This window comes from Heterocephalus glaber, unplaced genomic scaffold (assembly GCF_053883595.1).
Source record: "Heterocephalus glaber isolate CG9 unplaced genomic scaffold, H.glaber_assembly_v1.0 deba00000331, whole genome shotgun sequence".
Taxonomy (NCBI): domain Eukaryota; kingdom Metazoa; phylum Chordata; class Mammalia; order Rodentia; family Bathyergidae; genus Heterocephalus; species Heterocephalus glaber.
Genome location: NW_028258142.1, coordinates 45937520 through 45957477, shown reverse-complemented (window position 1 = coordinate 45957477; position 19958 = coordinate 45937520). Strand labels below are relative to the sequence as shown.

Below are 19958 nucleotides of genomic sequence, written 5' to 3'. Positions count from 1 at the left end.
GTCTAGGGAGATCAGTTTTTATGTGTGAGCACTTACTAAACTTAAAAGGAAATTCAAAGTCATGGTTTCTATAGCAACTACAGCTTAGCCACTTTGGAAATTCACATACATTAATGTATTTAAATCAAACTCCAGTATACAAATATAGTGTGATGGATTTAGAGTTGCTTTGGGAATTGACTCTGAGCTTTCTCTTTTCCTCAGGCACTTCAGTGTTTCAGCCTTAAAATTAAGTTAATGGAAATGTAGAAAAGTGGTTGCAAAAAGGAAACAACCTCTAAGAAGTATGATAGAATAATAACATATTTGAATAATCATGATTAAATCCCTAAATGTAGATTTAAATAAATTCTGTCAGGTTTTTCAGAAACTATATTGAATGTTTAAATACTCATTCTCAATTTCCTTTAATTTTGGATGCTCTTAGGGCAGTCACACAATCTTAAAATATGTATTCATTATTTGTTTAGTAATATATGAACATGTGTTGAGCACCTATAATCTAAATAAACATTACCTCTCTCACCTGTGGGGAAAAACCGGTCGTTTTTACTTTTTTTTCTTAGTTTTGTTTCTTTGGTTTGGGGGCAGGAGAATTGGGGCAGTTGTTTTTTAAGAAAGGATGATAAGGGGCCGGGGATTTAGCTCAGTGGTTCCGCCGCCTGCCTCACAAGCACAAGGTCCTGAGTTCGATCCCCGGTACCAAGAAAAAAAGAAAAAAGAAAGAAAGGATGGTGAGATGTAGCAGTGGGAATGGTTTTTATCCTCATTCCGATCTTGACTTTATGGCTCAGAATATGGTCTTCTCTTGGTCAGCATACCATTTGCATTTGAAATGAATATGTGTTTTGCAATTGTTGGTTGCATAATGTTTTAGAAATACCAGTTAGGTCAAGGTGGTTGCTGTTATTTAGATCCTCTATAATCTAAATAGGTTGTTTTGTTTGGGGGTGGATGGAGGGTGTTGTTGCTGCTGTGTTTAGGTCTAGCTCTAACAATGCCTGCAAAGAGGATGTTAAATTTTCCTGCATTGATTATGGAACTGTCTGTGTCTCTCCCTTTAATTCTGTTCTTTTGTTGTCGGATGCATACATTTATAATTGTTAAATCATCCTGTTGAATTGACTTTGTTTTTGAAAATATTCTTTGTCTTAAAGTCTATTTTATCTGATAATATAGCCACTCTAGCTTTCTCATACTTAACTGTTTGCATATGTGAAAGACTCATAAAAAGTGTTTTGTAGGTAGCATGTAGTTGGATCTTGTGTTTTTATTCATTTTGGTAATCTCTGCCTTTTAGTATTCATTTATATTTAATGTAATTATTGATTTGGTTGGATTTAGAGCTACCAAATTAACATCTTTTTTTTTCTCATTCTTTTTATTTGTTTTGCTGTTTCTCCTTTCTTATTGTCCTCTGGATTTTAAAAAAAAATTAGAATTTAATTTTAATTATTATTTTTTAAACTATGCCTCTGCATTTTTTGTACCTGCTCTAAGAATTATGTATTCTTTTTACAGTATACTTAATATTTACTTTTTTTTTTTGGTGCCGGGGATCAAACTTGGGTCCTTGCACTTTCGAGGCAGGCAGCAGAACCACTGAGCTAAATCCCTGGCCCCAGTATATTTAATATTATAAACCTTATGTAGACGTGGAAACTTTGCAAAGCTCCTCCCCACTGTCCTTTGATATATTTGTCGTATGCATTATAAACCCACAAAACAATGGTACAACTTTTGCTTTAAACTCACATTGCCCAACAGTGGCTTTGGAGCACTTAAAATGTGCTTTCTCTCCATTAAGATATGTATAAAATATATGCTGGATATGAAAGGACTTGAAAATATCTAATTTACATTGATTATATGTAGGAATCATGAGTATATTTCACATATTTTTCATACATTAAAATTAATCTTTTTTAACTTATTGTATGTGTCTACTAGAAAATTTTAAGTTACTTATTGTGGTTCACGTATTTCTGTTAGGCAGTATTGCTTTAAATAATCTATGTATTATAAAGAAATAGAAAAAAATCTATTTTTCACATTTTTGCTATTTATAATTTCTTCATTTCTGAATGTCTTGAGTTCCCTACTGATTTCATTTCTTTTTAGACTGAAGAATATTTAATATTTCTTACAGTGCTGGTTCAGTGGTAGCATACCTTTCTGTAAATGTCTTCATATTTGTTTTTAAAGAATATTTTTACTAGACGAAGGATTTAAGCCAATTTTTTCCCTCTTCAGTCACTTTAAAGATGTTATCCACTGCCTGTGGCCTACAAATTTTATAAGAAACATTCATTCTAACTACCCATCTCCTATATAAAATATTTTATCAGGTAAATATGTTTTATAGGGTTTAGATTTTATCTTTAGTTTCCATCAGTATGACTGTGCCATACCTAAACATATAATTTTATTTGAATTAGAGTTCCATTAGCATTATTTTCTCAGTTCCATCCTGTCCAACTCTTTTAGAACTCCATTTATTCCTAGTTAGAGCTTTTGAAATTATGCAAGAAGTTTCTGAGATGTTATTTTTCTTGTTTTCTAGTCTTTATTTTCTCTATAGATTAAATGTTTTCCATTGATATATCTTCAAGTTTATTCTCTCTTTTACCTGGCATCTCCATTCTAGTATTGAATACAGTTTTTATTTTAGCTATTGTATTTTTCAGTTGTTAATTTTCTTTTTTTCCTCTCTACTGAATTTGCAGATCTTTTCATTCATTATGAGCATGTTTGCCTTCTTGTTAACTGACGTGTTTATGGTAGCTGCTTTAAAGTTCCTGTCTGCCTACTTCACCATCCTGGTCACCTCACAGTTGGCGTCTGTTGGTTGTCTTTTCCTTTCAGAATATGTCACATTTTCCTACCTCTTCATATGTCAAATAGTTTGAATTACATCCTGGATATTGTTCATGTTAATGTTGTAGGGACCGGATTTTGTTACATTGCTGCAAAGAGTATTGATGTTTTTTTATTTAATAGGGACTTAAATAGAATCCAAGGGAAAAGTACTCAAGAAGTTGTTAAATGCAACTTGGGGAGCTCCTAACCTTGGCAACAGGCCTGTGCCTTGATGCAAGGCTTTTTTTCCTTATTATTGCCAATATATAACTCACCCTTTGAGAAACTCTTTAGCCACAAGTATTGATCTCATCCCAAAGATTCTAAGAAATGCATTTTCCCATGTCTGCTCTTTAGACCAGTACAGTTCATGATGGTATTTTATTTCTCAAATCCAGGTAAGGTAGACACAGGCACATTTCTTGTCCTTTCATGGTCTCCTCTTCAAGATGAGTCAGTCCTGTTTATCCTTATAATGTCCCAACAGATATTTGCTTGACACTGCTATCTCTGTTCTTAGTCACCTAACCACATATCCTCTTAATCACTACCTTCCTACTTCAAGGATCAAATGTTAATTTTCAGAGGTTGTACAATATCAGCTCAGTACGACAATGAAAGACATGTTCCTTACCAGCACCATAATTAGCAAGGCTTCTTTTCAGACAGATGGTAGCAGCCCTCATTGTACAGAACAATGTCTGTGTCTTTCATTCAACCACTGTCCCATATCAGCACAGTGTTCCTTTGGCCTGCTCATCATAAGAAATTACTAAGCTGCATTTCTCTTAGTGGCTGCTCCCTTAGCTACATTAAGACCTGGAGAAAATCCAGAGACCCTTTAATGGCCCAGCTAATTAAATTCTTAGAGGAGATCCCTCACTCCCTGGAAGAAGAGTAGTATTGGTGTTTTTGTTCTTTCACTTACATACCTCATATGTAAGATGTATAAGAAGAACTGCTAGGCATTGAGATACTTTCTTCTCAAAGAATAATTAAATCTGTATTTCCCTACTGTCTTTGCCTGAGCTACTATAACAAAATACCATAAACTGGGTGGCTTATAAACAGTAGAAATTTATTACTCACAAGTTCTGGGTGGTGGAAGCCTCAGGTCCAAGAACAAAATGCAAGCAGGTTCAGCACTCCCAGTATCTGGTAAGGACCTTTTCTCATAACTCTTAATAGGTGGCAACTTTACACCATGTCCTCAGATGGTGGTAGAAACAAACTCCCTTGAGCCTCTTTTGTAAGGGCACTAATTTCATTCCTGAGCGTTTGGCCTTCATAATCTAATCACTTCTGAAAAGCCCCATCTCCTGATACCAACATGGGGATCAGGTTTCAACATGAGAGATTGGGTGGAGGGGCAGGCTGCAGCATTCAGACCATAGCCACCTACGTATAATGTTGATAAAACCACAGCATAAGATATGAGTAGTACTCTGCCCTGCCCTGATATTGAGTATCTGTGTATTTAGAATATTGGGCACAGATAAAAGCAAAATCAACAAGAGTTTAGCTTTCCAGGAGGAATCTCTTCACAGTGTCTGTGGAAGAGCCAGGCATTTTTCATTTCCATCCCAATTTGTCTGTCTACTGAGAGAGTATTTTTGACAGATATTAATTCAATTTGTAATTTTTAATTATTTTAGCTTTCTAGAATCAAAGTAGACAAATAATTTCTTTAAAAGTAGAATTTTTTTTAAGCCTAGAGATTAAACCTACAAGATGTGGTACTATTATTATATAACTCTTAAATTCTAAATCTAAAAAGTTTTCCATGAAATTTAAAGGAAAGGAAAACATTTAAAATGTAGGATTCAGTAGTATTAGCAAGTATCTGTTGAGCACACATTGACTGCACCTGTCATTCAATTTAGCTTCACAGCAATCCTAAACTGCTATTGTTCTCCTCATTTTAGAGTTTAGAAAACTAAAATACAGAGTCAGAGGTTCAGTTATTTGCCAGGGTCCCTTACTAGAAGGAGGTCACTCGAAATTAGAAGCCTGGTGCTGATTCCCAAGCTCCCACTTTTTACCATTAGATTATATTGCCTCCTCACATAGCGCGTATATGGTCGTGAGCTTTATGTCCTTATCTCCCCCACACACTGCATTTTCCAAACAATTCATATTGCAGGGTCCATGGAGTAAATGAAAAGCTGTCAATATTACTCATGCTTGAAATAACCAAATATTTGCTGTTCTGTTGTGACATTTACCTTTTTTTTAAATTTTATTGGTACATTTAAGGTATACAATATGATGACATTCATCATTGGAAATCTGCACCTTTACATAATCCATCTTGGTTCTTATTTTTCCCCATTCCCCTACCCTCCCTTCAACCCCTCCATCCCTCCCTATTTACAAAAATTTTGTTTCCATTTTTTCATTTTCTCATATTAATTCCATTCCCTTCTTTCCTTTCCCCCACCCCTCCCACTACCTCTTCCCCTTTGCCCCTTTTCTTCCTATTTCACATTATCTATTATACCTTTTAGTCCTTATTTTCACTTTCACTTTCTCACACTAGAGAAACTATTGAGTATTTACACATATGTGTCCCATTACACTTAAGAGTATTGCCTCAATGTGCATCCATTTAGCTATAAATGTCTATAGCTTCTCGTTCTTTATGGCCGAGTAATACTCCATTTTATAAAAACAAAACAAAACAAAAAAAACAACCACATTTTCTTTATCCAGTCTCCAGTTGATGGGCATTTGGGCTGCTTCCAAGTTTTAGCTGTCACAAATTGTGCTGCTATGAACATGGGTGCACGTATATCACTGTGGTATGATTCTTTTAATTCTTTGGGGAAGATCCCCAGCAGTGGAATAGTGGGGTCAAATGGGACTTCCAGTCCTAGTTCTCTGAGGTAGCTCCATACTGATTTCCACAGTGGTTGCACCAGTCTACACTCCCACCAGCAGTGGATCAGGGTTCCTCTTTCCCCACAGCCCCGCCAGCATTTGTTATTGGTTGATTTCATGATAGCAGCCATTCTTTCTGGGGTGAGGTGGAATCTCAGCATTGTTTTCATTTGAATCACTTGAAATACCTACTTTGGCATTTATCTTTTTTAAAGCAGTGAGTCTTTAAAAGTTTGAAAACATTCCCATTAATCTTTATAATAGGGTTTTGAGTAAGAGTTACTACATTTTGTTTACATTATGAATACAGGAAATATTAAGCCACTTGTTCCAGGCTTTTTATCACCCCCAAAGCAGCAATCATAAATGCCCGAATTCTGAGTCCTCAGTCAGTTGGATTACTGATTTCTTATTTCTTAATCCTTCAATTCAGATATCTCTGGGCAGGTGATCTGAGGGATTTCAAAGTGAAGAGTAAGCCCTTGAGACAAAGTTGACACGTATTTCCTGTTTCCAGACAGGGCTCTGCTAAGAAGCTTGGTGGCATCCATGATTGTCCCTCCTGCATTGGGAGAAGTGGTCATCCCAGCCTTTTAAACAGCACTGGGTCCTTTCATAACCAGCATGGGTCATTCTTACACAGCTGCTCCGTGGATATGTTGAAATGTTTGTTGAGTCTGAAACCAAGCCCATGTGTTTCTCTGACCAATCATCCTTTTTCTCTTTATAGGTATAGTAAGGTAAGAGTGTGCTCTTCACCCTGACAGTAAACTTCATCCGTTCTCAAAAGACAGTGACACAGCATTCACTCTCAGTTTCCATAAGTAGAATATCACAGGTTGTCAGTGAACCTATTTTTCTTTTTTACCAGTTCCTTTCCTTGTCGCTTGGTATGTTGAGCAGAATAGAAAACAGTTTTGACTTGAAGAATTTTCTAGGATCCCTTTGAATCAGGTGACCCAAACTGTAAGCCAATTCTGCCTTGTTTAATCATGGTTTCCCCATAGGCTGATACACAAGAGACTCCATAGTATCTGATGAGTTGATTGCACTTGAATCACTGAGTGTTCGTTTGGGTCAAGGAAGATGCAGTCCATGAGCCAACATGTGGCAGTTTTTCACGTCTTTCCAGCCATCACCTGAGAGCACTACAGTGCTCAGGAAATATTTCTTAAAGTTGCAAACAGTTCCTAGTTCTTGGAGCCCTTGCCCTTTTTGTGAATGCTTTACTGGAATTCTCATTAATTCATTTAGTCTCTTGTTGAGGCACTGGAAGGGATTCTGGAGATCCAGTGATTCCAGCAAGACTGCTGTTTTTAAAGAAGTCACAGCCTACTGGGTGGGGAAATGACGGTGACAATAAAGTAAGGAAAGTGCACTCGGGGTGTAGAGGAAGTTCACCTGAGTGGGTCTTGCATATTGTATAAACATTTCCTAGAAAAAAATGAAGTTCCACCAATACTTAAGAAGGAGTGGAAGCTGGTCAGATGAAGAGTGTGATGATAAGCTGTCCAGACAGAAAGGAAATGTTGAGTCAGGAGAAAGCGCGCTCTGTTCAGTGAACTGAGTGTTCTCTAGGGATGTTTTACAACATAAGGCTGCAGAGGTAAGGCAGGTCCTTGTTGCTGCTTTAAAAAACAAAAAAAAGAAAATCACAAACTTAGCTTAAAACAACACACTTGTATTATCATACAGATTCTGAGGTTCAGACACAGCTTAGCTGCATTTTCTACTTTAGGGTCTCACCAGCCTGCAGTCCAGATACCCACTAGGGCTGTGGTCTCATCAAAGGCTCAGCCAGGCAAAGATTCACTTCTTAGCTCCCCAGTTGTAGGCAGTTTCCTTGCAGCTGTAGGAGAGAGGTTTTGGTTTCCGACTGGAAACCTCATAGTTCCTAGTGATGTACTTCCTTGCCTTGTGGGCTTTCCCAGCAGAGTGCTCCTTATGGCAGAGATTTCTTCAAGACCAGTAAAGAAAGTCCCTTAGCATGTCTACCAGCAGGACAGAGTCCTGCACAGAGTAATATAATGGTGGGGGTAACATCCCATCATCTTTGCTATATTCTGTTGGTTAGAAGTGAGTCACAGGTACACAGACACACACACACACACACACACTCCAGGGGGCCAGGGGATATCTTACAAACATGTGAACACCAGGAGGCTGAGATCCATATGGTGAGGCGGGACTCACCCTAGGGTCTGTTGGTCACAGAGATTTGCAAATTTGTGCATTATAATGCAGACTAGGAGTTACTTAGAAGTGAAAGCAGAAATTTGCTCTGCTTATAGAGGACACAGAGTAAGAACACGCTTACAACTCAGAAGACTGACCATGTGGGAAAGGGTAGTGGCCTAACAACGAGATGGTTAATGGAGATTCGAAAAGGAAGAAGCCCAGGATAAGTGGCAACTTGTGCCTGGCTTGGTGGTTGGTTGGTGTAACGAGAACCCCAGAGCAGGAGCCAGCTGAGGCAAGCCGAGGAGAGAAGCCCTTTCAGGTGGGCTCTGCTTATAGATAGTCTAATTTCCTGAGCTCCAACCTGCAGGGTGGCTGCAGACCATGTCTGTGCTAGGAAGTCTGAATAAGAGCATTACTAACCATCAGAAAGGGGACATTGTATATCAGCAGGGACTCTGACTGAAATTAAAGGACAGTACATCATAAAGTATTTAGATTACCCCCCAAAATGGTCATCTTAGTTTATAAGCCTCTTGCTGAAGTGAGTGCTGCATGCCAGAAATTCATTGGAACCCACGATGGTGTCGTCATGGTAATGCACTGTGTCTTTATGCTCCGTGGGCTGGCTCAGTCTGCTGGGCCCTTTCAACCACTACCTTCCCTTCTCCTACAGCAATAGGCCAGGGGCTGCTGCTCCCAGTTATTGCTGTGATGTGATGTGTGTGGTTTTTATTGGGATCATTTCTCTTTCTCTGAGAACAGCTGAAAAATAAGAATTTAAACTGAGGTGGTAATTGGATTCGTTATGTAATACATTCCAAGCATGCTTAATTTTCTACCGAGGTGCAGGAGGCATGCAACGTCAGTAATTTATAGAAAGAAATACACACCATGTTGAAATAACAGTTTAAAAGTTAGAATTTTTAAGACCCAAGCCATTTCAAGATGTGAACTGCTTTCCTGCATTTATCCCCCTATGAAAAATTCTCTGAAACCAGAGTGACTCAAGCGAAGCCTGGAAAATACTGGAGAATCACATGATGGCTAAAAATAAGCACATCATCTCCAGCGGGGACAGTAAGCAGGGCAAAAGGAACTCGGTACGTGAGTATTCCCACTTGCTCCATGGAGTCGCCGTCTGCGCATCGCAGGAACGGCCAGGAGGGTCCATGGCACTGCTCACTCTGTGAGAGCAGCCACGCCCTCGGAGGCCCCAGCCTGCAGCGCGCCTCACTGGCTGCTCTCTCCCCAGCACAGAGCCATTTATTGTGCGGTGTGCTGACCCCTGAGCCGTGAGCAAGGCACGAGGCTGACTCATAGCTCTTGTCCATGCCTAGTTTTCCTTCAGCCCTCCCCGCTGCCCAGGAATCAACAGCAAATGCTATCAATCACAGAATGTCTTTTTTTTTCTGTTAACATTGCAAAACATAGATTGTGTAAATGACTTGGCATTTGGTGACTGTTCTACACGGGATAGAGTAGGGTTTTTCCACTATAGCATTACAAGTACTTTACGAAAAAACAAAACAAAGTTAATCTTGCCTGTGCCCAGAGGACTTGCTTGCAGCAGCCTCCCAACTGGCCTTTCTACATCTGCCCTTAGTCTGTGCCCCACACAGCAGACAGAATGAGCCTTTTAAAGCCAGCATCAGGACAGTCACTGTGCTCCTGGCTTCTCACAGTAGCCCATGAGTGCAGTGTGTCTCTGGCTGCCTCCCTGCCTGCAGTGCCCCCTACCCTCTGTGCCGACCACCTGACCTGGCTCCTGAACAGGTGTGGCAGGACCCTTATGCAGCCAATAGGCCAGTGGTGGTGAACCTACGGCATGCATGCCACAGTGGGCTGTTTGTTATCGTTGAAAGTTCTAAAAGGTTCACCATCACCGCAATAGGCCTCTCCTCTGCCTGGACTGCCCTACACCTGGCTGTCCAGGTGGCCACCTTGTTTCTTTCCCTCAGGTCCTGGTTCAGACCTCACTTTCTCAGCAGGGCCTTAAAGACCTAAGGAGTACTCCTGCCTCTGTTGTGTCCCTTGCAGGGGTCCCGGCAGCTATGACTGTGGAGTTGTAACCAAAGCTAGTAGCCTCTGAGGACTGAGGCTTGTGAGCCAGGGTGACCCCCACGCCTGCCTGGTGGCTCTCGCTTTCCAGCAGAGGTGCTGCAGGATTCCTGCCCAGAAGTACATCTGAGACTGCCCTGCTGGTGCTTGGTGCTCCTGACCTCTGTCCTGAGTGGACTCTGCCTGAGCATGGCCTGTGGGTCTAAAGCAAGCACTTGAAACTGGAGAAGACCAAGATCCTATATAAAACAATCACTCAGCTACCCCGACCCTCCGTACCTCTCCCTGCTCTACTCTCCTCTTTTCCATAGCACCAAGTTTTCTAGTTTACTGTCACATATTCATTTGTCTGGTTTATTGTCTAAACCCCTGTTAGAACGTGAATTCCACACGGACAGGCATCTTTTGCATTTCATCCTTTATCCCCAGTGGTTTGTTTGCCAGATACACAATAAGGGATCAATAAATATTTGTTGAAGGAAGGAAGGGGAGGGGAGTGGAGAGGAGGGGATAGATTTAAGGAGCATAGAGACTTGAGCTGCAGCCCCACTGATTTTTACTGTAGTCAGAGAATGCATGGAATAGGGGATCCTATGCCTTCAAGCCCACTGTTGGGTTATAGGCTCATCAGTTTTGGGGGGTTTTTTTGGTACCAGGGATTGAACTCGGGTCCTTCTGCTTGCGAGGCAGGTGGAAGAACCACTGAGCTAAATCCCCAGCCCCAAGGCTCATCAGTTTTTATGAAGATTCTCTTGGAATTTTATGAAGGTTCTCATTTCCTTATTATTTCAGCAGTTTCATTTTTATTTTGCTAGTATCTGGAAATGGGAAACCACTGTGCTTTTGCATTATTGGTAGAATCAGGCCCATTTGCTGAGTGAGAATAGTAATGTAGACTAATATTTATTGAGCTCTTACTATGTGCCAGGCTCTTGTATAAGAACTTGTTATGTATGAACTCGTATACTCCTCCCAACTCTGAGACGCAGGCACTGCTATTCCTCCCCTAAACCCAAACCAAGCTGGGCAGTGAGAGTCACCCCACTCAGCATGGAGCAGAGGCAGGATTCCTGTGAAGGCCCTTGAGATGTAGCACCCCACTCCTAACCACGGTCCTCACCAGTCCCATGCCAGGTCTTCATTCCAACATGATTAACACAGCTCATGCTGGCTGTACAGAGCCGCCCAAAGCTGCTCAGAAGGGAGCTGCCCACTTTCACAAGCTGACACTGAAGTAGTAAAAAGGAAGAGGAGCCAGACTTTGCCACTGGCTGCGCTGCTAAGGATAGAGCCATAAGGGCTATGAACTGCTGATTCCAAAATGAAAGAACCAACCTTTGAATGACCTCATGAACCAGGGATCCCAGAGCCCTGTTAGAGTTCCATTAGGACTGAGCTCTGGCCACGGAGGTCTCCCCACCCCCGCACCCCCAGAGCAGAGCAGATACAGAATCTGTAGTGAACCTAGGAGCTGTTTTTGAAGGAAAGGATTGGGCTGTCTTGAGTTGGCAGTCATCAGAGTTGTGTAAGAGCTGTCAGCCTGATGCCCCTGATGTCACTGAGGAAGTCCTCTTCCTGTGGGAACTCTGTTCTCATCAGTCAAGCCTACATGCCTTCCCCGAGCAGTGGCCTCCTTTTTTTATTTTAAAGCAAGTTTATGATTGCAACTAAAAAATAAAATCTGTTCATCAAAGTGAAAAGGATAAGAGAGCAATGTCAGATCCATCCACAGATTACTAATCAATGCAGATACGATGCATCTCCTGCCATATTCCAGTCATCCTGTAGGGTTTAAAATGAATGGGAAGGACGGCAGGGTTGGGGCATGGAGAGGAACAGTCTCAAATTAGGGAAGAAGTTGAGAATGACTAGAAGAACCGTGGCTTCCTCAGTGTGTGTGCGCACGTGCTCATGTTTCTACTGTGTCTGTGGTTCTTTTCAACAGTATTAATGTCATATTTTTAGCTCCTCTGTTTATGATTTTGGCAAAAGGAAGAGACCAGATTATGTAAGAAGAAATTCTGAATTCCAGTACAGCCCTGACCATGGAAGATAAAGCCAAGTACAATATATTTATTTGCTTCACCCTTCTGAATCCATTGCACCTCATATGCCCAAAATGTTGTAGCATTTTCCATAAACATGAAGCAAGCTACTAATTACTGACATTAGATGCAGTGATGATCCGGCTTCACTAAGGCAATGAATCAGACCAGTCACTCTGTTTTTTTTACAACTATGGTTAAAATGTCTTAGAATCTTATTTAAACCCCAAGTCCTAAAGGCATTAATTAAGACACAACTGCTCAAAGGCTACCATTGTGAATCATGTCCATATCCAGTGGGCAAATTCAGAGAATTACAGGGACTTGTTCAGAATTTATGTCTGTTTTCCTCTGTTTCTGAATGTCCTTTTTATTTTGAAAGGGAAAATTAAGGAGGAAGAGAAAAGTTTGGGGGCAAAACAATTGCTTGTAAAATGCGGCTACCGCTAATTATGTTTTCAGAACATCATCAAACACAGCTTGGAAAAAAGTTGAAATGGTTAATAGCTGCAAGAAAAAAAAATCTGTATCTGTGTTGTAGACAGAGTAGCTGCACTCTCTTCAAAAGCCATTATGTAAATGTTTTTCACATAAGTACCATTGAGGGAAGAGGCAGGGGAAGGCACAGCAGTGGGATCCCTAGCGGAGTGGGGCATTCTGGGAAGCAAGCCATTCAGGACCTCGTTATCTAGAACTAGGGTCAGACACTGCAGGACATTGTGTGGTCACGTCACAGGATTGCAACGCAGATAGTAGCTTATGTAAAGGTATCTTGACAAGTTTTTTAATGCTCTTTTTTTTTATTAATTTTATTGGTACATCTTAGGTATACAGTATAATGACATTCATCATTGGAAATTTGCACCTTTACATACTTTCTCTTGGTTCTTATTTTTTCCCCATTCCCCTGCCCTCCTTTTAACCCCTCCACGCCTCCCTATCTACAAAGACTTTGTTTCCATTTTTTCTTTTTCTCATATTAATCCCATTCCCTTCTTTCTGTTCCCCTACCCCTCCCGCTTCCCCTTCCCCTTTGCCCCTTTTCTTCCTATTAAGTGTAGTTTTCCTTTTTTAAAGGGCTTTTCCCCCTTTTTTAATTGGTTATTCAGTTCATCGGCTTCTCTCTGCTAAATATGTACAGGCACAAACACACTTGCGATCACTTTCACCCTGACATTTCACTTTTCCCCTTAGCCCTGCCTTCCCGCCTGGCTTCACATTTGGGGAGATTCATTATGTTTATTTTCCTCGTGTCTGTCTCTCCCATTACCCACCCTGATCCCCACCCCCATTTCTTTCCTCTTGTCTAAAAACTGTATGATTTTGTAATAACATCCTTACAATAGTGACTGATGATGTGAGAAAGAATAGTTGGCCTCAGCAGCTAGGTACACTTTAAAACAGTAAAATCTATAAAGCAAATAAATTTTATTCTGAACTATCTAAAGGGTATGCTATACCTTAGGATATTGTCACTGTTATTAATTCTAAAAAGTAAAACATGAATTGAATATAAGGAGGCCATTATAAGGAGATTTCATTTTTATTTTTTGTGTTTACATTTAGTATTTCTTAGTGTATGTTAATCATGAGGCAGTTGTGAAGGAGTAAATTTCTTCATATCAAATCATTCTTCTGAAGATGAGTTTTTGGTTTAATCCTGAACTGTGTATCTATTTATTTTTCCATTAAGTTTATTGGTACATTTTAGGTATAAAATACAGTTTCATTCATCATTGGAATCTTGTACCTTTACATGACGTATCTTTGTTCTTATTTTCTCCCCATTCCCCTGCCCTCCCTTCACCCCTCCATGCTTCCCTATTTACAAAGACTTTGTTTCCATTTTTTTCCTTTTCTCATATTTCTTCTTTTCCTTCTTTCCTTTCCCCTGCCCCTCCCACTTCCCCTATTCCTTTAGACATTTCTATTCTAGATAGTAGACCTTTTTCTGAGGAACAGCTGGTAAAATTTTTTCCCACATTTTAGTTGTCTCTTAGCTCTGTTGGTGATTTCTCTTGAGTACAGAAGCTTTTTAATAGGATGAGATCCCAGTTGTTGATTCTTCGTGCTAGTTCCCGTGCTACTGAGGTTTTGTTCATAAAGTCTTTTCCTGGAATACCAGTGTCTTCAAGAGTTCTACCTAACTTGTCTTCCGGCAAGTTTAGTGTTTCTGTTTTAATATTTAGATCTTTAATCCACTTGGATTTAAGTTTAGTGAACTATGTATTTAAAAACCCTAAACCTGACAATACTAGCATCCTTCCAGCCATCTTTCCAATTTATAAATTTCTCCCTGTTTATTCATTAGAGTGGTACAGATGTACAGTTAATTAGTGCCAGCCTCTTAAATCCTCATTTATCACTTATTTCCTGCTGTCAGTTTCTTTCCAAACAACTTAGTAGAATTTCAGAACCCCTCTAATTTTAAATATCAGTAACTGTTTATTTAATTGATCTGTTACTGAGATTTCACATTTGTGTTCGGTTCCATTCCTCCTTTTTTCTGCTGCACTGTGTCACCCATGACTGAAGGCCAGGGGAGGGGAACTGTTCTTCTCTCGTGCATGTGTGCATGTGTGTGTAGGAGCAGCTGGGGATACCGTATCTGATTTTCCTGCCTTTCCCATCTCAGGGGTATCCAGCCATAAAGGACATTCATGCGGCCCAGTGGGAGAGACCTGGGCCCTTGGCCCCAAATGACCTTTACAGAATTGGAGAAACACAGATGCCACTTTAAGGCAGAAACTCTGGAAACCGCTCAGAGAGTCAGACCCACCGAGGCAGATTTAAGTTGGGCTCTGAAGCAGGAATGTGTTTCCTCAAGGCAGGAGCCATGCTAGCTAGCATCAGTAACTGCAGCAGCTCTCTTCTCTGCTGTAGCCACGTCGAGTGTGTCACCCCTGCCCTGTGTCTCTCAGCCAGCATACTAAGTGCTTCTTCAGCCCGCTCCTCCCCATCCCATGCTGTCCTGGACTGTGGCTTCCCATAGCCCCTTCTCCTCCACCTCCTTCTTATCAAACACTTGAACTTTTATTTCAAGATGCCTTCCATACCTGGAAACATAATTAGTGGTGGCCCTGTTTGACAAGCAGTTAGCTTCTGTTCCTTCTTTTTTTTTTTTTAATTGAGGTCAGATGGGATAAGGCAGAGGCTAAGAACATGAGTGTGTCTGATGAGCCACACTTGGTTACCGCAACCAGCCACAGCACAGTTGCTGGCCTGCCTTATGGAGGGCTGCCCTCGGGAAGCCCCTGTGCAGGGCTCCTCTCCTCAGAAGAGGTGAGTGAATGTGGCAGAGACTTAGACAGCCCAGGCCAAACCACATGGCTCTTCCCCAGGCTCAAGGGCTGACCTACTGCACATGCCCACTGAGCCTGTTCTGAGCGCATGGCTAAGGGGCCTGTGTAATTGCACCAGGCAGCTTCAAAAGGAAACCAGGGAAGGACTCTCTCTCTGGGAGGCTGACACCTTTTGTTGGGCTCTTTCATGTGCTGCTGTCTCTTCTGGCAAGTGACTTTGACTTCATCTTTGGTTCTCCAAGATTTCCCTGGTGTCATTGCTGGCATGATGCCTCTGCTAGGAGTTGTCTAATGAGTTCTGAAAAGGTATGGACTGTGGTTGTGTCAGGCACTGTGCTTGGCCATGGGTATGCAACATGCCAGACAAAGCAGATGTAATTCCTACGTCATGGCCACCATTTCAGTTGGTACACCCTCTCAACAAAGTGCCCAGAATGCTGTGGCCACCCCGAAGAAGGAACATCTAAGCTGAGACCTGAAAGATGGCAGCCCTAGTCACTCGAGGAGGTGTGGGAGCGGGGAGGAGGGAATACAGCCCAAGTCACACAAGGGTGGTGGTGGAGTCACGGGACACTAACTTCCTCTGAGAATGCTGAGAGTGCCATGCCTGGGAGTTCGTAAATGACTCCTCAGTGGGACACCAGGCCCCACTAGTGTTCTCTGCGGGCTTCTTCAGAGGGAAGGGTCCTTCCTTAGAGCTGTGTACCACTCACGGATAAGCAAACCCCAGCTCTCTGCAATCCCCAGGATCCCTGTGGCATAAGTGAGGTTTCCAGGTCCCTGCAGAGTTAGTCTTAGAACACTCAGGACTATTTTAAATCATCCTCAATATAGTATTTCCATTTTAAAGTATATTGAGCATTTCCCTAGTTTTTAAAGTTTTTTTTTCCTCTGTACAACAGAGTGGCATATACAAATATTTAACAGCTATAATGCTGTCAGTGCTTCTCAAGGGTGTGTTTGACTTGCATCTGTAACTAATGACTCCAGGCACCTGAAGCACACAAATACAAATTTTTATAGTCTTCTTGTTAGCTACTTTGTAATTAGGGTATTGGTTGAAACTTGTAACTGCTGTCACATACCTGCCTTTATAACCCCTTGCCTCTTTCTAATGTGTCAGAAAACAGAAAAGTTGAGAACTATAAAGTTGGAAATAAATGGTAAAATTGGAAGCCACATAACCGGTTTTATTTGCTTGTTCATGTATTTATTTAAACATTTGTTCCTTCACTGAATGTCTTTCCATCAAGCATTGTGTGATGCAGTTGGGTTATAATGAATAAGACAGTTCCTTGCCCTGCAAGAGCCTTCTGGAAGGGCAGAGTATGGGGGTGTGGAGGGGGATAATCAGGCCATGGAGCACACAGGAGGGTCACCTACACCAGACAGGGATTGGTGGACACAGAGCTGCCCCTCCCTGAAACTGCGTCCAGGATAAAAGGGAGAGGCAGGTCCCCAGCAGTGACCCGGAAGGTCTTAACCCACGAAGCACACAAGCTTCCCTGCATGGAACTTGCGATTTCTGCCTTGGCTGTAGAAGCCATCTCTGTTTGTGCCACAGTCTATACGTCCACTGTGAGCTGAGTGTCAGAGGTGAGGGCTGACCTGAAAGCAGTGCTCTTTGTTTGTTATTGATGTCATTAGCAGAGATACTTCTTGGAACTCTGGTTTCAGGTGCTCACCCATGGCCCAAATCCCCATTGTAATGATTCATTTTCCCCCTTTATAGTTAAGTGCAGAACTTTATAAGGTGACATCTTGACACTTAGGAATATCTTCTTCCCTAAAAACCTCCCATTTGATGTTTTGATGACCCTTTTTAGAATCAGCTGTTAATTATGGATAATGCAAAATTTTGATTTTCCCAACATTTTTTCTATACTTACTGGCTGCCAGTGTTCTGTAAAGATCTTTACATCCTTTTTCTTCTCCTGCACCCCACCCCATTATGTGCCGATGGATGTTTATGTTTCAGTGCATCACAGTAAGTTACAGCATCATTTTTCCTAATGTGCAAACTGCCCGTGTGGCCAGGAGCTCCTTCAAGTGGCTTACTGTGTCCTCTTGACAAGAGTACCTGAGCACATCCTTGCTTTTTGACTCAAGGTGTCCTAGGCTCAGCAATTTCTTAAGAAACCTGTTTTTGTAGAAAAACATTTAGAAATCAAGATTTGGGCATCCGGGGTGCTCACAGCTATGGAGATGCCATTGCTCCTGGGCTCTTTTAGTGGCTGAAGCTAGGAAATGTATGAGAAGAAAAAACATAGACATTTGTTTAGATGTTTCTTCTATAGTATTTATCTGAGAGACAGATAAGACCTTTTCTCTTGTTTGTTAGCAACTCAATTAGGGTAATAATTTGAAGTTATCTAAAACCTTTCTTTCTAAAAACCTTGAAGTCCCTTTTAGGTGTTACTCTTTATCTGGAGGGAGAAGGCACAACTGCATCAACCTCTTATTATCCGAGAAGAAAAAACCTGTTTTCATAAACTTAAATCAGTTACCCAATATAACACTGCAGTTTAATCATGTTCAGTTCTTTTAAACATATTTATGCTTCTTCTGTAATGGGATCACTGGATCCCTGGTACTTTTTAGTAAATTCCTTTTATACCACACATTGGCCATATATCTAAAAATCATTTTAATGTTGCCAATATTTATAATGTATTCTGGTTGCTTTCAGGCGCAGCTAAATCAAGTCCAGCATCTAAACCAGGTTCCACACCTTCTCGTCCTTCGTCTGCCAAAAGGGCTTCATCCAGTGGCTCAGCAACCAAGTCTGATAAAGATTTAGAAACACAGGTCATACAGCTTAATGAGCAGGTAACTGATTATCTCTAGCTGTGTCTCTGGGAGCAGTAACATGTATAAGGGGGAGGGAGGCCAAACCTATACAGGCCTGGGCTAAGGAAGAGGGAGGAAAGGCAGAATCAGTGGTTTCAAGCAAAAATGAATAAAAGGAATTGTTCGGGAAGAAAAAGCCAGTAGCCTATAATGAGTGAAAGATGTTAGTCACAAATCTTAAAGCTGTACATTAAGGTGGAATAGATGATTCACATTGCTGCAGGCCTGCACATCACCTCCTCCGCCTCTATTGTTCAGTGTCAGTCCTGAGCTCCAGGCTAGACCGCAGTCTGACCTCCCCACTTTTGGCTAGTCTAAAGAGTGTTAAAGGTTGCTTTAGGCTCAGACTCTCTCCTTCTCCTTCCCTGTCTTCCTGCCCTTCCTCCCCCTCTCTCTCACTCCCTTCTTTCTTTCCTTTCAGCAAAAGGAAATTATTTGTCGAGCCTGTTTTATGTGCCAGATACTGTGCTTAATCCCAGTGGTATAATAGTAACAGGATAGATACCTTCCCTTCCCTCAGACCGCAGTTATGCACAGGAAATGGTTACTCATGCAAAGCAAAAACCCAACCCTTCTCACGGTGGCAGAAGTTGGGTGCCCTGAGAGCACTGAACCCAGGGCTGGGAAGGTTGCAAGCCCATAGCAGTATTTTAAGTAGAACTTTTTAATTTAATAGTCAATTTAGCTCTACTGGCTTTGGTCCACTTTCTAATTAGCAGTAGCTAATTTTGCCTAAAATTATACGTAGTGTAATAAAACACTGGGGGCAGAGGGTCCACCACAGAAGCACCTCATCCCCTCCGAGTGTGCTAGAGTCTTCCTTCCTGGCCCTTCCACCATGATAAGAGCAGCCGTGACTTCAGGTGCTCAGGCTGTTCCCAGCCACTCACCCGGCCAGACCCAGTGATTAATCTTTGATGACCCAGCAAGAGTCTGGAAACAGCTTTTGAGGTAATTGTATATTTGTAATCAAGAATCTAGTTTGAAAACCAGGCAGTTGTTTAACCAACGGGTATTTCTTTACTATCTTGATCGCATTCATGAAAAAGGGTAACACTTTGTCATCCGGCAGATAAGATTTTGATTTAGAAACTAGAATATCCTGATTACTTACTGATCCTCAGTTGGAGCCCAAAGACAGTTTCTAGTAATAACTACTTCTCAGATAAAAGGCAGTAAGGACAGCAATAATGAGACTTGGGCCTCAAGCCTAAGGCTCCAAGCAAGTTGAAGTTGACCTAAACCAGGCATGAGTCAATCATTCTTTGGATTTATACCTCTCCTCTTCTGAGGAACACAGTTTCTTTTGATATTATCACCTCATGTTTTTCAGGGTTCCTCTCCTCCCTGAGGTCTCTCTCCATCACACCCAGGTTTCCCACCCTCCAGACCAAATTCTGGCCTCATGGAAACCCCGAGGTCCTTCCTGCCCCTCTGTCTCTTACAGCCCAGAGCCAGCCTGCTTGTCTCATTGGGACTGGCTCTCATTACTTGTCCAAATCCTAAAAAGAGTCACCCCTCTCATCCCCAGACCTTCAAAATGCCTCAGCTACACTATCCTGCCATCTAAGATGCCACTCTAGAGAGGACAGCGAGGGAGAAGAGAGGAACAGTCCATTGGCCTTCCTTGTACTTGTGATCCCTTTATTACTTCAAGAGGTTGCTCTTGCCCTTCCTGCCCCCTGGCACCTTCACACGGAGAAGTGGGTCTTTCCCCAACCCACTCTGTCAGGGGGAAGGTCAGACACGTCCTAAATTGGGAGGCTTTTATTCAAGATACGTA

The 19958-nt window shown here is 41.7% G+C and overlaps 1 protein-coding gene across 4 annotated transcripts in view; it reads left to right on the top strand.

Moving 5' to 3' along the window:
- Mapre2 (microtubule associated protein RP/EB family member 2) overlaps nt 1-19958 on the top strand; it is a 173335-nt gene that overhangs the window by 139661 nt on the left and 13716 nt on the right. For all 4 annotated transcript variants that reach the window (XM_021236671.2, XM_004855210.4, XM_004855208.4 and 1 more), the window contains one exon: nt 18015-18154. In XM_021236671.2, the coding sequence (XP_021092330.1) occupies nt 18015-18154 (140 nt within the window). The remainder of the gene's footprint in view (nt 1-18014; nt 18155-19958) is intronic.